This window comes from Camponotus floridanus, unplaced genomic scaffold, assembly GCF_003227725.1.
Source record: "Camponotus floridanus strain SB8 unplaced genomic scaffold, Cflo_v7.5 scaffold37, whole genome shotgun sequence".
Lineage (NCBI taxonomy): Eukaryota > Metazoa > Arthropoda > Insecta > Hymenoptera > Formicidae > Camponotus > Camponotus floridanus.
The window spans coordinates 1,263,590-1,276,181 of NW_020229514.1; the positions used below are offsets into that span (position 1 = coordinate 1,263,590).

Here is a 12,592-nt window from a genome sequence, read left to right on the forward strand (position 1 = left end):
CCGTGTGAAGAAGATAGACATCTCTTCACGTTACTCAACCAAACGTAAAGTTTAAAGAAACACAGATGGAATATTGAATTAGATTCAAATTTATCTACCGCAAATTTTTTTGTTTATTTAAATTATGTCGTAAATTACAATCGCGTAGAAATCTATCGATGCTTAAAAGTTATGCTATAGTAATATAACATCTATAACATCTTTTGTGTAGTATATACGTCGCACGTATCTAAATGACAATACAACTATTATTATAAAAAAAGAGGGAAAAAAGAAAAAAAAACTAATATCATCTTGACGAAATCAGATTGCAACACTATTGCAAATCGTACGTTTCTCGCCGTGAACGTAAAATTCGCGATGCGTTACCCTGTCCTCGTCCCAGCACGATCATTCGTAAAAAGAATCCCTCTCGATTCTTTAGTTTCTAATATAAAAATTACTAATATTTAAGTTAGTCGATATAAAAAAAATTGATTGATTATCGCAGCTCCGATATACCATGGTACATCGTTAAATCTTTATTTGCATTAAATAGAATTCCCTACGCGCGCATCTCGAGTTCGAGTTTTTCGTTGTGTTGTGTAGAAAGGCAAGATGTCTAATACTGATAGAAACAAAAAATCGCTCGAAATTGTTTTATTTTTTCGTAATAGATCTCTTAAAGATCAATCCTCGTGTTAATAAGGTTGTACCCTGATAATTCGACAACTTTATAAACTACGTCTTGTTTTTTTCTTTCATTTGACATGCATTCATAGTGAGAAACACGCTTAAAATTAATTGGTTCCATGCATTGTCACTGGATCACAAACGAATTACTTTATACAAATAAGTATATAATTATTCTATCTAAAAATTTGGCTGGGCATGTATTTCCTTTTAGCGTGTCTTACTTATCCTGCAAAAAGATTTATCGAACGATACGCAAAATGCGGATAAGGGAGAAAGAGAGGAGGACACATTTGAATATCAAAAGAGATTCGCAGCTCTAAACAATAATTGTCATATAGTGGAAGAAGGTTTGCAAGACAGTTTTAACATTTCTACATTAGATCATCGAAAACTTTTCATCATAATGAAGAATTTTTTCGACTATATGTTAGAATTAAATTATATCTAAGTGTGTCTTCTCCTCTCTCTCTTCTCTTCTATTGCGCGTGAAACAGCAAAAGCTCGCACAATCTTGCCAGAGTCTTTGAATACTTTTATAAAACGGTATCTTTCGCAATAATGTGGCGATATATACATACACGAATTTCTACGAATTTCTATGATTTTTATCGCGTAAAAACGACAATGTCTTTCGTAAGTAAAATTCGAGAGCTCGTTTTTTCCTGCTTATCATCTGCATTTTCTTTAAACATGGATTAAAAAATGGACGGGATAAAGCATAGGCATTACGCCGAGAGGAAGGAGAGCGTACAATTGTATATTGCACTCGTTTGCCAAGATACGAGATATCTTCAGTATATATTAATTTGCTCAATGAATTCTGAAAAAAAGTCAAAAAAAAGGTAATGTAAAATTGAATTATCTCGTGTCCGAGCGAACGCGGATCTCGTGATGCGCGTAAACCTTTCTCGATGTGATATTTGTGCGATATAGTGGAGCTCGTTCTTTCACATGTCGGAATTGTCACGGAATAAAAAAATGTATGTTTTGGCAGTTTAATTTTTTTCAGCACATGAAACGCTTCAGCACGTATCACTATGGTCAACTGATAAACGTTTTTCTACGCACATCCACAGACATTGGCAGAATTCATCATTTTTTATATCATTTGGACAAATGTATATATATATATATGTATATATACAATATGTATATATACAATATCTTAAAAAGCATATCTTGAATGAATGATATCTTGGAAGGTAATAGCATCGATCACAGTAAGTAAAAAGATTCCTGCGATATCTTCTTTTTCAAATGTCTCCTCCAAATTACATAGCGGCTAAATTGTTTAAAGCCAGACATATATAGTTTATCACAACCATCTTATTCACGATAATTATTATTACCAGTTGAAGTATCGATGCTTCCTCCTGGAACATTGTATACCGCTTGAAAAACCAATGTTGTTATATCGGCATAAACGTTTGGTCTCATTGAACCTATCTAATACAGATTAATCTTTTTTGTGATCGTCTTGCGACACATGTGACAAGTTTTTAGCGGGGCGGCACAGTGTTCGCAGGCACCGTGACCGCAAAGGAAAGCGACATTACGACGACGTTCCATGCAAATGCTGCACATGTTCGCCTCCTCGAGATCCGCGACTCTAGTTTCGAGATAACGTAATCGCTCCAAGTCTTTGTCCTTTTCTTTTTCCCTGTCGTTGATCTCTTCCTTCCGTTTTCCTTCGGACGACATATCTTTTGATTTTTCTTCCGAATTAGCTATTGAAACCTCACCTGTTGCCAGCTGACCATCTAAATAATGCAAAAATAATATAAAATACACAAGTATAACTTTCCTCGAGATGATTAGAAAAATTTATAAAATCGAATACCTTGAATCGATTGCGTTTTAACGACGGTATGACCGCAATGTGCACAACCAAGCGTGACGCTACTGCTAGGATCAAGTCGATTCTCTTGCTTTGTGCCCGTTACGAGTCCTGAGCAATCTCGACATTCCGCAGCGTCACCGGAACCGGATATACTTTTCCTCGCGCTACGCAATCCTTCCGATTGTGACATATTATCTATCCGATCCGTAGATGGTTCTACGTAATTACTTGGTGGATTATTTTCTATTCTGTAAAACGGATTATTCTTTCTATATTTACTAATAAATTATCGAATAATTTGATAATCGATTAATCTCATTATTTTAAGGACATTGTAAGTCCAATTTTCAAAATGTTATAAAATCAATTTGTTATTGCGCTTTTCATACATATTTATAACATTTCGAAGATTGGATTTAAAATATCTTTTAATATATCTTATCTTGTCTTACTCTAATTGCGTGCTGTGACTTTGGTATTTGTAGGATCGTAAAAGATCGACGAGCAGAGCGGTTTGTGGATCGCCCTCCAAAAGATCGAGCGGCGTCTTGTCTTTATTATTCCTAACTTGTTCAAGAAGTTTGCAGCTTCTGTCCACACTTACGAGAAAACAAGCTAGTGCTAATTCAGTCTTTGTGCTTTGCCTCGCCAGATTCTGCCAGATCTGTTTGAAGGAAAATATTTTGTCAGAGAAAAGTGACAAGACGATACTTTCTTTATACTTTTCAAACTATGATTATGCACAGAATAATGTTGGGAACATTAATTTCATATAAAAAATAAATATTTATTCCATGAGTAATTATTTCCACTCGTTTCTTTTCGCATAAACGTATAAATATTCGAGAATCAAATCGTAAATTTTCACGTACCGCATATATAAGCGGCGAATCTCGGCTACTCTCTGGCGTAGGCACGGCAGTTTGTTGATTCGGGCTTTTTGCTATCGCAATATGCAGCACGGTGTCACCATCCTCGTCCGTGCTACCAATGTCCGCACCAGCGTGAACTAGTAATTCGACAATCGACCAGTGTCCCTGCGAAGTGGCCAAGTGTAACGGAGTTTGTCGTCGATTGTTGCGTAGATCGACCTTGGCGCGTCCACCGTTTTGTGAAAGAAGGATGGCCGCAACTTCTTTATGTCCGTTCAATGCTGCCAGATGCAACGCTGCAAATCCATCCTCCTTTTTCGTATCTATCAAATGACGTGCGCGTGCGACTAGCCTCTCCGTTGCGCTGCGAAGATCAATGAGTTTATATCATTCAAGTATAAATTATAGACAAATTTAAAATTATAATTCAATTCCCTCGTTGTAGTACTATTTGCTTCATATACGTACTGAGCGTTGCCTTTTAACGCAGCATGATGCAAAACATTGAAGCCTCGTTTGTTCCGAAGCGTAAAGTCTACTCTTTCACAAGCGCATAATGCGTCGATCACGTCTAACGCGTCCTTTCCAATTGCATCGTGCAATGCTGTGTCACCATACGAGTCTTGCAGATTGACGTCGCAATGATGACGCAAAAGCACTCTCACGCATTGTGCGTGTTGTTTGTTAACCGCCACATGTAGTGCGCTACATCTACCATTGTTGACGGCGTTGATAGCCGCACCTCGTGATAGTAGCAGTTCCATTATCTCTGGTTGATTACTGTTCAATAGAAAAAATAAAAGATAACACGTTGCTACAGTTAATATCACAGGAAACTAAAGATAATGATTTCTCAAACATAAAGATAATGATTACCCAAATGCTGCGTAATGCAAGGGCGTATCACCGTCCTCGTCAACCGCTCGTAGAGAGGCGCCGGCGTCTAGAAGAAGATTACAAAGCTCACGTTGGCCCTGATGTGAAGCCACTTGTAGACACGTTTTTCTGCCGCCGCCAGGAGCGCGCGCATCCACCTTGCCAGGATATTTTTTGAGAAATTCTCGCACCGCGACCACACCGGCTTCGCCCCTAGCCGCGTCTCTCAACAGTTTCTCCACTTCGCTATCAGTACCTTCGACTGGAAGAAGTTAAAATAATTATATCTACACCATTAAAAACAAAATCGATCCAATGATGAAACTATGATATTTTTTATTTCGATTAAGTCGTTTAAATAAAATTTTTTTTCAAATCGTTTTTTTTTTTAACATTAGAAAATAGAAATACCTGAACGATCTTTAAATCTATTCGCATTATCATGTACAGCAGCCGTAGGATTCGTGCCAGAAGATACAGGAACGACACTTAGTGGATTAAATGTCCATGTAGGACCATCTAGTGCTACACGCAAATCACCGTCAGGATAAATTTTGATTATCTTTCCGGTCTTTCCTAGAGCCTGCCAAATATAAATTCGATATGTAAATCATAAATACAAAAGAGAAACGATATGTGTATAGATATCTGTATAGATTGCCAACTAACATTTTTCATGATATCTGTCCATTCGCCGTGACCAACTTGATACTGTTTGACAGCGGCTAAATCGCTCTTTACACGGACTATGTCACCGAGGGAGAACGCGCCCTTTGCGGTGACTTTCGTCAAAGCGCCTGGATGGAAAGTCCATCTATTATTGCAGCCTTCGTATTGCACGCGAATATCTCCCTTGTCTGTAATTCGGTGTACTGTGCCAATCTAGAAATTTTAGAAAATTAACTTAATGCATTTTTTATATATAGTTTCAACTGTAAATATATAACATATTACAGTTCTGATAAATATTAATTAAAATTGCTTAACTCTTTTTTCTGCTTCATTTCTTAGAAATAAATCTCTAAAGAGATTTTCAGAGAATCAGTTAAACTTCAATTTATTTTAATTAATATTTATGGTACTTGTAGATGAGATGACATTTTATTTTTGCAGTGAATACCTTTCCTATGTATTCGGCCATACGTGGATTCCAACCACCATGACCATCTTGCATTTCTTTTAATATATCGACCTCAATTAGTACTTTCACTTTGTCACCAACATTAAATGTCAGATGGTGTGGACTAGAGGTGCTGGAGACACTACTTTTTGTCGGTGTCGAGCTATTTCCGTTGTCTGGTATGGTCAAGACCGGTTGGCCGAGTAACGGAAGGTGCTCCTTGTAATAGGTACCAGCATTAGCTTCCTCCACATAACACAAATCTACGCAACCTTTGTAACCTAATCGATATACGTTCGTGCTACTTGTGGACCATGTGACAGTTGCGACAGAACGACTGCTCTCATTGTCCCAACCACGTATATCCATGACTCTGCCAGTCTTTCCTAAAACATAGTCAGAGAGAAAGATGAGAGATTTATAATACTTAATTAATAATTATTACATAATTCTAAATAATATATATAATTTATTACATAATTATAACTCAAACTGAGATTTATATTTAAATGAAATATTAATAAATATAATACCACGGCCACCATCCTGATCTCCCCATTCCCAATCTGGTCCGCGAATGACTTTTGCTCCTATAAAGATTCCTTTCAAGGGTATTTTGGTGCATCCTTCTCTCGGTCCTAGTTGAACTCTATAACATTTAATTGAGAAATATAATAATAATTTTATATCAGAGTTAATAACAGTGATAAAATAGCAAATACTGACCCTATAGAATTAGCTGTTTGAAATCTTTGAAATGTATGAGTCAGCTCATGTACATCGGCCATGTAGCACTGTGTGCAGAGATCATAGTCAAAGCACTGAGAACATTTCCATCTCATGCCAATTATCCCGTGTCTCTTACAACCGTCACAGATAATGTTGGAGTGCTTAACGCCAGCGGCTGCATTATCAAACATCAACAGATCAAAAGCATTCTGGTAACCGATCCTGTAATTACTCCTAGCGCCGTGGTCCCACTGAACGATAACCGTTTTGTCTGGCGTCCGATCGGCGGGATTCGGACTGGAAGCCGAGTTCCCTGTAGAAGGTGGCTTCCCGATTTCCACTACTGTTCCAGCATGACCCTCGCCGCCATCCTGATCGTCCCATTTCCAATCCTGACCACGAACAACTCGCAAGCCAACTTCCAACATCTCCGTTTGGCTCTTAATTCTTTAAAAGAATATTTCACATTGAGCATTACACTGTAACATAATATATTGTAATATATATATAATTCATATCACATAGTTTGTATGCATAATAATAATCATAATAATTATCAAAAAATGACATCAGGTCTTGATCTTGAAATGTATTGAACATATTTGAACTTAAAATATTATTGTGTTAAATATATAATATGATCATCAATTGTAGGAAATAATGTAAAATGATGCAAAACGTTAGGATGGTATAATTTGATCAGTTTCAATTTTATCCCACGAATGATCAAACTCGCTTAATTTCGGAGCGCGTTTCTGAAGAGAGAACAGGAGGAAATTCTGAAGATGCGTTCGCATACCTGAGGACAGTCTCGAGATGGGGTCTATATACGAGCCCTATGAATCATACGCGGTGCAGCGACGACGACGCGACCGATAATCCACGAGATGCTTGCTGTAGCTAAAAATCGGTTGTGGAGAAGAACCAACGTTATGCAGCATCATTGCCGAGTGATTACGCACGCTCCATCGCCGAGGAAGCGATGACGGTGACGGTCGTAACGAGTTCTACGTCCGTGATACCGACGACAGTAACCTCATAACTCATAACTGGGCCTGTTGATGATGGCGCTTCCTTCGGCCCGAGTACGTCGGCCCGCCAGATCCGACACACGGGAAACCATCGGGAAACTAATTAAATATTTCCCCCCACCCCCCTCTTCCGCCTATTGCTTTCCCCAAAGAGAAACCTGAGAGCGGCCACCTCGTTTTATAACAGGCACATTGTCCTGATGCGCCGCCTGAAAAAGTGGACGTGAACTATGTCCGTTACGCTCGGTAATGGTTCATGGTTCGTGTCCATATTTATGGTTCATATCCGAACTAGAGATGAATAAAGTCAGACAAGAACAGACAATCAATCGGTTCTGTCTATTGATAATCTATTTATTTAAGAGAAAAGCAAATTAATTATAACATTGATAATCGATTTATTTAAGAGAAAAACAAATTAACTATACCATTGATAATCGATTTATTTAAGAGAAAAGCAAATTAATTATAAATAATTACAAAATGAAAATATTAAACTACAGAGAAATGAATAGATAAACTCTTTGATTAATTAAAAACAGATTTGACTTTAACAGAATTCGATAGGAAAAATTGTCTCAAATTTCAAGAACTTGTAAATCAACGAAAATGTATTTGATAAAAGTTATTTTATATGTTGTTGCAATTAATAGGCATATTTTTTATTATAAAAAAATATAAAAGTAGAAGGGATTTAGAGAATAGAGAAGTTTTGTATTAAAATTATTTAATTATATTACTTAAAGTGGAAATATAAATACTAAATATAATACTATAAATATACGTTTTTATATATATACGTTTTTACATATTATTTTTGTAATTTTATTATTTTCATATTTTCATATTTTCACATTTTCATATTTTTTATACAAATATATATAAGTCTTAAATTACTTAAATGTCACTATCCTGAAATATTTTGAGTGAATATAAATATTGATTTACATACTATGAAAAGCATTATTTTTCCTATATTTTAGGATGTAATATTTTATGAAATATATGTTTATACATATATTTTATATTTATACATATGAAAATGTTTATAACATATAAAAATATGTTTATATATATAAGAGTATATAATTTTGCTAATAAAGATGCAATTTCAAATGTAGATTGATATTTCATGTACAAGTATAAAAAATGTTAAGCCAATTTATAAATTATACATATAAGAGATACATATCGTCTTGTATGACACAATGTATGTTAAATTTTAATTATTAGTGAAAATAAGAAAACAGAAAAATATTAATAAGAATAATATATCAAGAATTAACAATTTAGTATTTATACATTAATTTAGTATTTATACATTAATATACATTTATAATTATATATATACACACGTAAAACATAAGTTACAAATAAATATTTTACTATACAGAAATTCTGCTATTATAGCATTGGCTGCATTCAACAGAAAAAGTTGCTTTGCAACTGTTGTAAAATTCGTAAGCCTGAGTAGTATTCTTAATTTTGGCTGAATCCAAGAGCATACACCAATCGGATTCATGAATTTTACAACAGTTGCAAAGCAGCTCTTCCTGCTTAACACAGCGATTGTTAAAATATAAAACTTATTTTAATTTCAATATTTCTAAATTAAATTTCTAATATTAAAAAAAACTTTTAAATAATTTTAAAATAACTTTTTATTTATGACAATAAAAGTTACATATGTAAAACTAAAAAAAAATTTTGATATCTAAATCAATAAGTAATCATTTTGACTAGTCTGTGAATTAAAATTAGAATTCCAACAAATAAATAATTTGCAGAAATTAGTTACAATGATGAGTTAAACAATGATGAGTTAAACAATGATTTGAAAAATAAATAAAAATTTTACCTTGATATTGTATATTGTAATTCCAAATCCATTTTTCTTTTATTATAAACAAGAGTGATTACGTTGTTTCTTTTCTAATATTCTGAAAAATAAATTTTCCTGCCACTACGGGTAGAGGTGTTTGTCCCGCGTAATTCATGATGTTCGCAACAGCACCGGCTTTTACTAGTGTCTGTACCAATGTTGTATGATTATTGTCTAGTGCATGAAACAGAGGTGTCCGTCCTGATCTCATATCTTTCAAATCTGTAGTAGCACCAGCTGATAAAAGTGCTTTCACACCTTCCAAATTATTGCGTATGCAACAATAATGTAACGCCGCGAAACCTTGAAAAACAAAAATAGGTTTATGATTAAATTTGATTATACTGTAATATCGATTTTACAAATATTTCTTGCATAACAATAATACAATTCACCTTCTGAATCTATTTGATCGAGTAATTTTGAATCCGAAACGTGCTCAATAAGCATTGATAATAAGGATGAGGATTGTTTACTGGCTATGATCAGTGCTGATTCGTGTATATATTTTGGAATCACCGGTTGTGCTCCAGCCTTCAGTAAAAGTTTTACGATTTCGTCATGTGCATCATATTTGATTGCTAACTCTAAACTCGTCTGCAAAATGCATGAAAAAATTATACAAAGTGTCTTTTAAAAAACTAAATCAAATTAAATTTAAGAAATTAGATTTTAAAAAAATAAACTTACCATTCCATTCTCAGTCAATATATCAACACTTTCTTTACATTGCTGAAGTACCATTAATTGTCTCTGAACAAAATGGATATTATTGCTTATAACAGCATTATGTATATTTAACATGCCATTTTGATCATAACATTTAACCGATTCAAAGTCTCTTTCCAAATGCTTTATAAGATTTTTACATCTTATTTTTGTCATTGATAAAGTTTCCTTCATTTTCACAGTATCTGAATTTTCTTCAACAATTTGTTTAATAAAATTGTCTAAATCGAAATCGCTTTCTTGTTCAGTTGTAACAGGAGCTTTAAATACGGAATCATTAAAATATAAACCATTTGTTACTGATTGATCTTGATTAGGCATATCACAAAGAGTAATTTGATTTACTCTTTGAATGTTATCCAAGTCCTTATTTATGAATATAAAAGATTTAGGATCCAATAAACCAAATACCATAGTCTGTACTTGTGTGTCATGTACAGCTTTGTGTTCTTCTGGTAAACGTATTGGAACATGTCTCTCGATTCCAATTCCACAATCTGCTAGAGCCTTCAATGCTAGTGCACGCAACTTGTTATCCCTCACACTATCCATTGCTTTTTTGATAATATCCCATTGATCTGATAAGCCTGACTGAACTGAATCGTTGACATGATCTTGATTTTCTACATTCAATTGCATGATTGTGTCAGTAGTGCTTGTGATTTGTTGTAATTCTGGAATACATTGCATAGGATCATCAACCTTAACAGTAGAACAATTATTTCCAGAGCCTTTCTTCAGATCATATTTATTTTGTATATTTTCACATTTGATATCACATAAAATTTTGCCATGATGAATTATGTCTTTCTCACTTGCTGATGATACAGTATCATGCTCTTGTGTCAAAACTGTATTCTGATTTGGAGTAAAAAAAGTTTCATTAATAAGTATATAACTATCATATTTTTTTGTACATTTCATATACTTGATTATTTAAGAAAACTATATTAGAATTAACTTGAAGTAATTTATTTACTATTTACTCAAATCACTTTAAGATTATCAATATTACTTTTACTATCTAAACTTTCAATTAAATTTTTAATTAAATTGCTAATAAACTAATATCTTTAATCAAAACTTACTTCTTTTTAAAAATTCTTTTTAACTATTTTTCTATATCTTTTACACTAGTAATATATTTTCTCTTACTTACTTTTGAACACTCTTCAGACCTATGTATATTATTGCTATCAGAATTTATCGCATGCTTCAAATTTACTGTAGAAAATGATGATTCAATAATTTCTTTATGCGGCAGTACTTTTACAGCTGAAGTAGCTTCACTATCTTCTGTTATTTTAATTTTTGGAATTTTTACATGGCTATTTTTACTGCTTATTTTATTACATACTATATACTTTTGATTATTGATATCAATAATTTGATATAAGTCTTGCTTAGAATTTGTCTCACTCATAGAAACCGGAATATCAACAATATCATTAAAGACTTGTGCCTCTTTACCTTCGGTCTTGATATCTTGATTCCCAATCATTTTATTTTTTGACAATGTTGTACAATGTTCCAACACATTACTTTTATTTGTTTCAGACTCATTCTTGCTATAAGATTTAATATTCATCAAATTATTTTTTGATATCCTTACAGTGCCTTGTTTAAGTATTCGTGGAAATAGCTTCTCCGAAACCGAAGACAGAGTCACTGTTACTGGTTTTTTCACAGGCCTGAGAGTATTCGATTTTGTTATCATAATCGTTTTTCCTTTTAACAAATTATCATTCCGTAACTCTACATTAAATTCTCCCAAATCCTTTCCTTTTGGAGATAAAATTCTTAATTTCTGTAGTTTATTTATAGAGATTTTACGATTCGATTCGACGCTGGATAACAATGTTATTTTTTTGGGCATCGTTAGCATAGACGACGGAGATTCTATGGAATTTACGATATCCTGCTTCACTGCTTGTTTCAACGTGCTGGGAAATTGTTGCGACAGCCGAAATTCTCGTACACATTCTATCAATTGCATTTTATTCTCGTTTTCTACAACGCATCTCTTCTTCGGTGGCGTGGGTTCAACTAGATTGTCCATTTATAAATAGTAACTCATTCACATAAAGCTTATTATGTTGCTTCGCGCCGCACTCTTCACGGTGAAATCCCCTTATAAGGAGGAGGGGAAAGGGGATGGAACCTGCAACCGAGTGATAAACAGATTGGTATGATTTCACGTCATACAATAAATCGCACATCAATCTGTAATGTTTATTGAATTGCAAAACTTATTGATGTTGATACGAGTAGCTTGTGAGATTATTTCTGATACACAAATGTAATGTTAAGCTAAACAGGAATCACCGAATTTTCCGCGACTACAGGGGATACCCCACGGTTTTGGGCTCTCGGACACTACACGCTTCGACATTTTCAGCTTCGACCATGTGGAAAAAAAATAGCGGCGCATGCGTAATATTTGAAGATTCGTAAAGCTTGTATCACACTATAGGTTGCAGACTCGGTTGCGATTGATCGATCAGAGCAAAGCAATTTGCCGACCGTCTATTCTGATTTGTCAATTCTGATCACAACCGAGCCCGCAATTTATAGGGTACTTTCCGATTCACGCATGATGCGCATGAAATGACAGAAAATATATAGTTCATATATACATTTTCATACATATTATACATTTTCACGCATATTATACATTTTCTGTCACTTCATGCGTGAATCGGAAAGTACTCATGTATGTACACTGTGCGACAACGATTCGTTCCGCGGTTCCTCTTGCGAGGCAAGGGGAGCGTAGCCTCTAACCAATCAGCCATTGCCACGCTGCCAGCTGATTGGTCACTTCTACGCTCCCCTTGC

General features: G+C 34.3%; 2 protein-coding genes across 4 annotated transcripts; both read right to left on the reverse strand.

Annotated features, from left to right (window-relative positions):
- Positions 1-349: 349 nt before the first annotated feature.
- Positions 350-7,247, reverse strand: LOC105253223 (E3 ubiquitin-protein ligase MIB2). 2 transcript variants are annotated; one of them, XM_011261101.3, is made up of 12 exons: positions 6,912-7,247; positions 6,110-6,559; positions 5,917-6,032; positions 5,384-5,769; positions 4,933-5,145; positions 4,675-4,846; positions 4,264-4,525; positions 3,856-4,167; positions 3,388-3,751; positions 2,968-3,179; positions 2,516-2,763; positions 350-2,435 (listed from the first exon to the last, which is right to left on the reverse strand). In XM_011261101.3, exons 2-12 carry the CDS (start codon positions 6,538-6,540, stop codon positions 2,122-2,124), a joined length of 3,030 nt encoding a protein of 1,009 aa, XP_011259403.1. In that variant the 5' UTR covers positions 6,541-6,559; positions 6,912-7,247; the 3' UTR covers positions 350-2,121. The 2 variants fall into 2 exon arrangements, with proteins under 2 accessions (XP_011259403.1, XP_011259405.1); XM_011261103.3 differs by having other exon boundaries at positions 6,110-6,591.
- Positions 7,248-8,904: 1,657 nt separating this feature from the next.
- Positions 8,905-12,148, reverse strand: LOC105253222. 2 transcript variants are annotated; one of them, XM_011261100.2, is made up of 5 exons: positions 12,080-12,148; positions 10,914-11,915; positions 9,716-10,612; positions 9,421-9,622; positions 8,905-9,328 (listed from the first exon to the last, which is right to left on the reverse strand). In XM_011261100.2, exons 2-5 carry the CDS (start codon positions 11,811-11,813, stop codon positions 9,060-9,062), a joined length of 2,268 nt encoding a protein of 755 aa, XP_011259402.1. In that variant the 5' UTR covers positions 11,814-11,915; positions 12,080-12,148; the 3' UTR covers positions 8,905-9,059. The 2 variants fall into 2 exon arrangements, with proteins under 2 accessions (XP_011259402.1, XP_011259401.1); XM_011261099.2 differs by having other exon boundaries at positions 10,914-12,148.
- Between the last annotated feature and the right edge of the window lie 444 nt (positions 12,149-12,592).

What these genes read in the sequence shown, in the direction of transcription:
- LOC105253223 (XM_011261101.3), bottom strand. Translation starts at nt 6,540, where the DNA reads ATGTTGGAAGTTGGCTTGCGAGTTGTTCGTGGTCAGGATTGGAAATGG. An exon ending in CAAACAGCTAATTCTATAGG is followed by an intron (nt 6,033 to 6,109) that starts GTCAGTATTTGC and finishes TAAATGTTATAG; the next exon opens with AGTTCAACTAGGACCGAGAG. An exon ending in GGACAGATATCATGAAAAAT is followed by an intron (nt 4,847 to 4,932) that starts GTTAGTTGGCAA and finishes TATATTTGGCAG; the next exon opens with GCTCTAGGAAAGACCGGAAA.
- LOC105253222 (XM_011261100.2), bottom strand. Translation starts at nt 11,813, where the DNA reads ATGGACAATCTAGTTGAACCCACGCCACCGAAGAAGAGATGCGTTGTA. An exon ending in GGTCTGAAGAGTGTTCAAAA is followed by an intron (nt 10,613 to 10,913) that starts GTAAGTAAGAGA and finishes ACTCCAAATCAG; the next exon opens with AATACAGTTTTGACACAAGA. An exon ending in TATTGACTGAGAATGGAATG is followed by an intron (nt 9,623 to 9,715) that starts GTAAGTTTATTT and finishes TGCATTTTGCAG; the next exon opens with ACGAGTTTAGAGTTAGCAAT.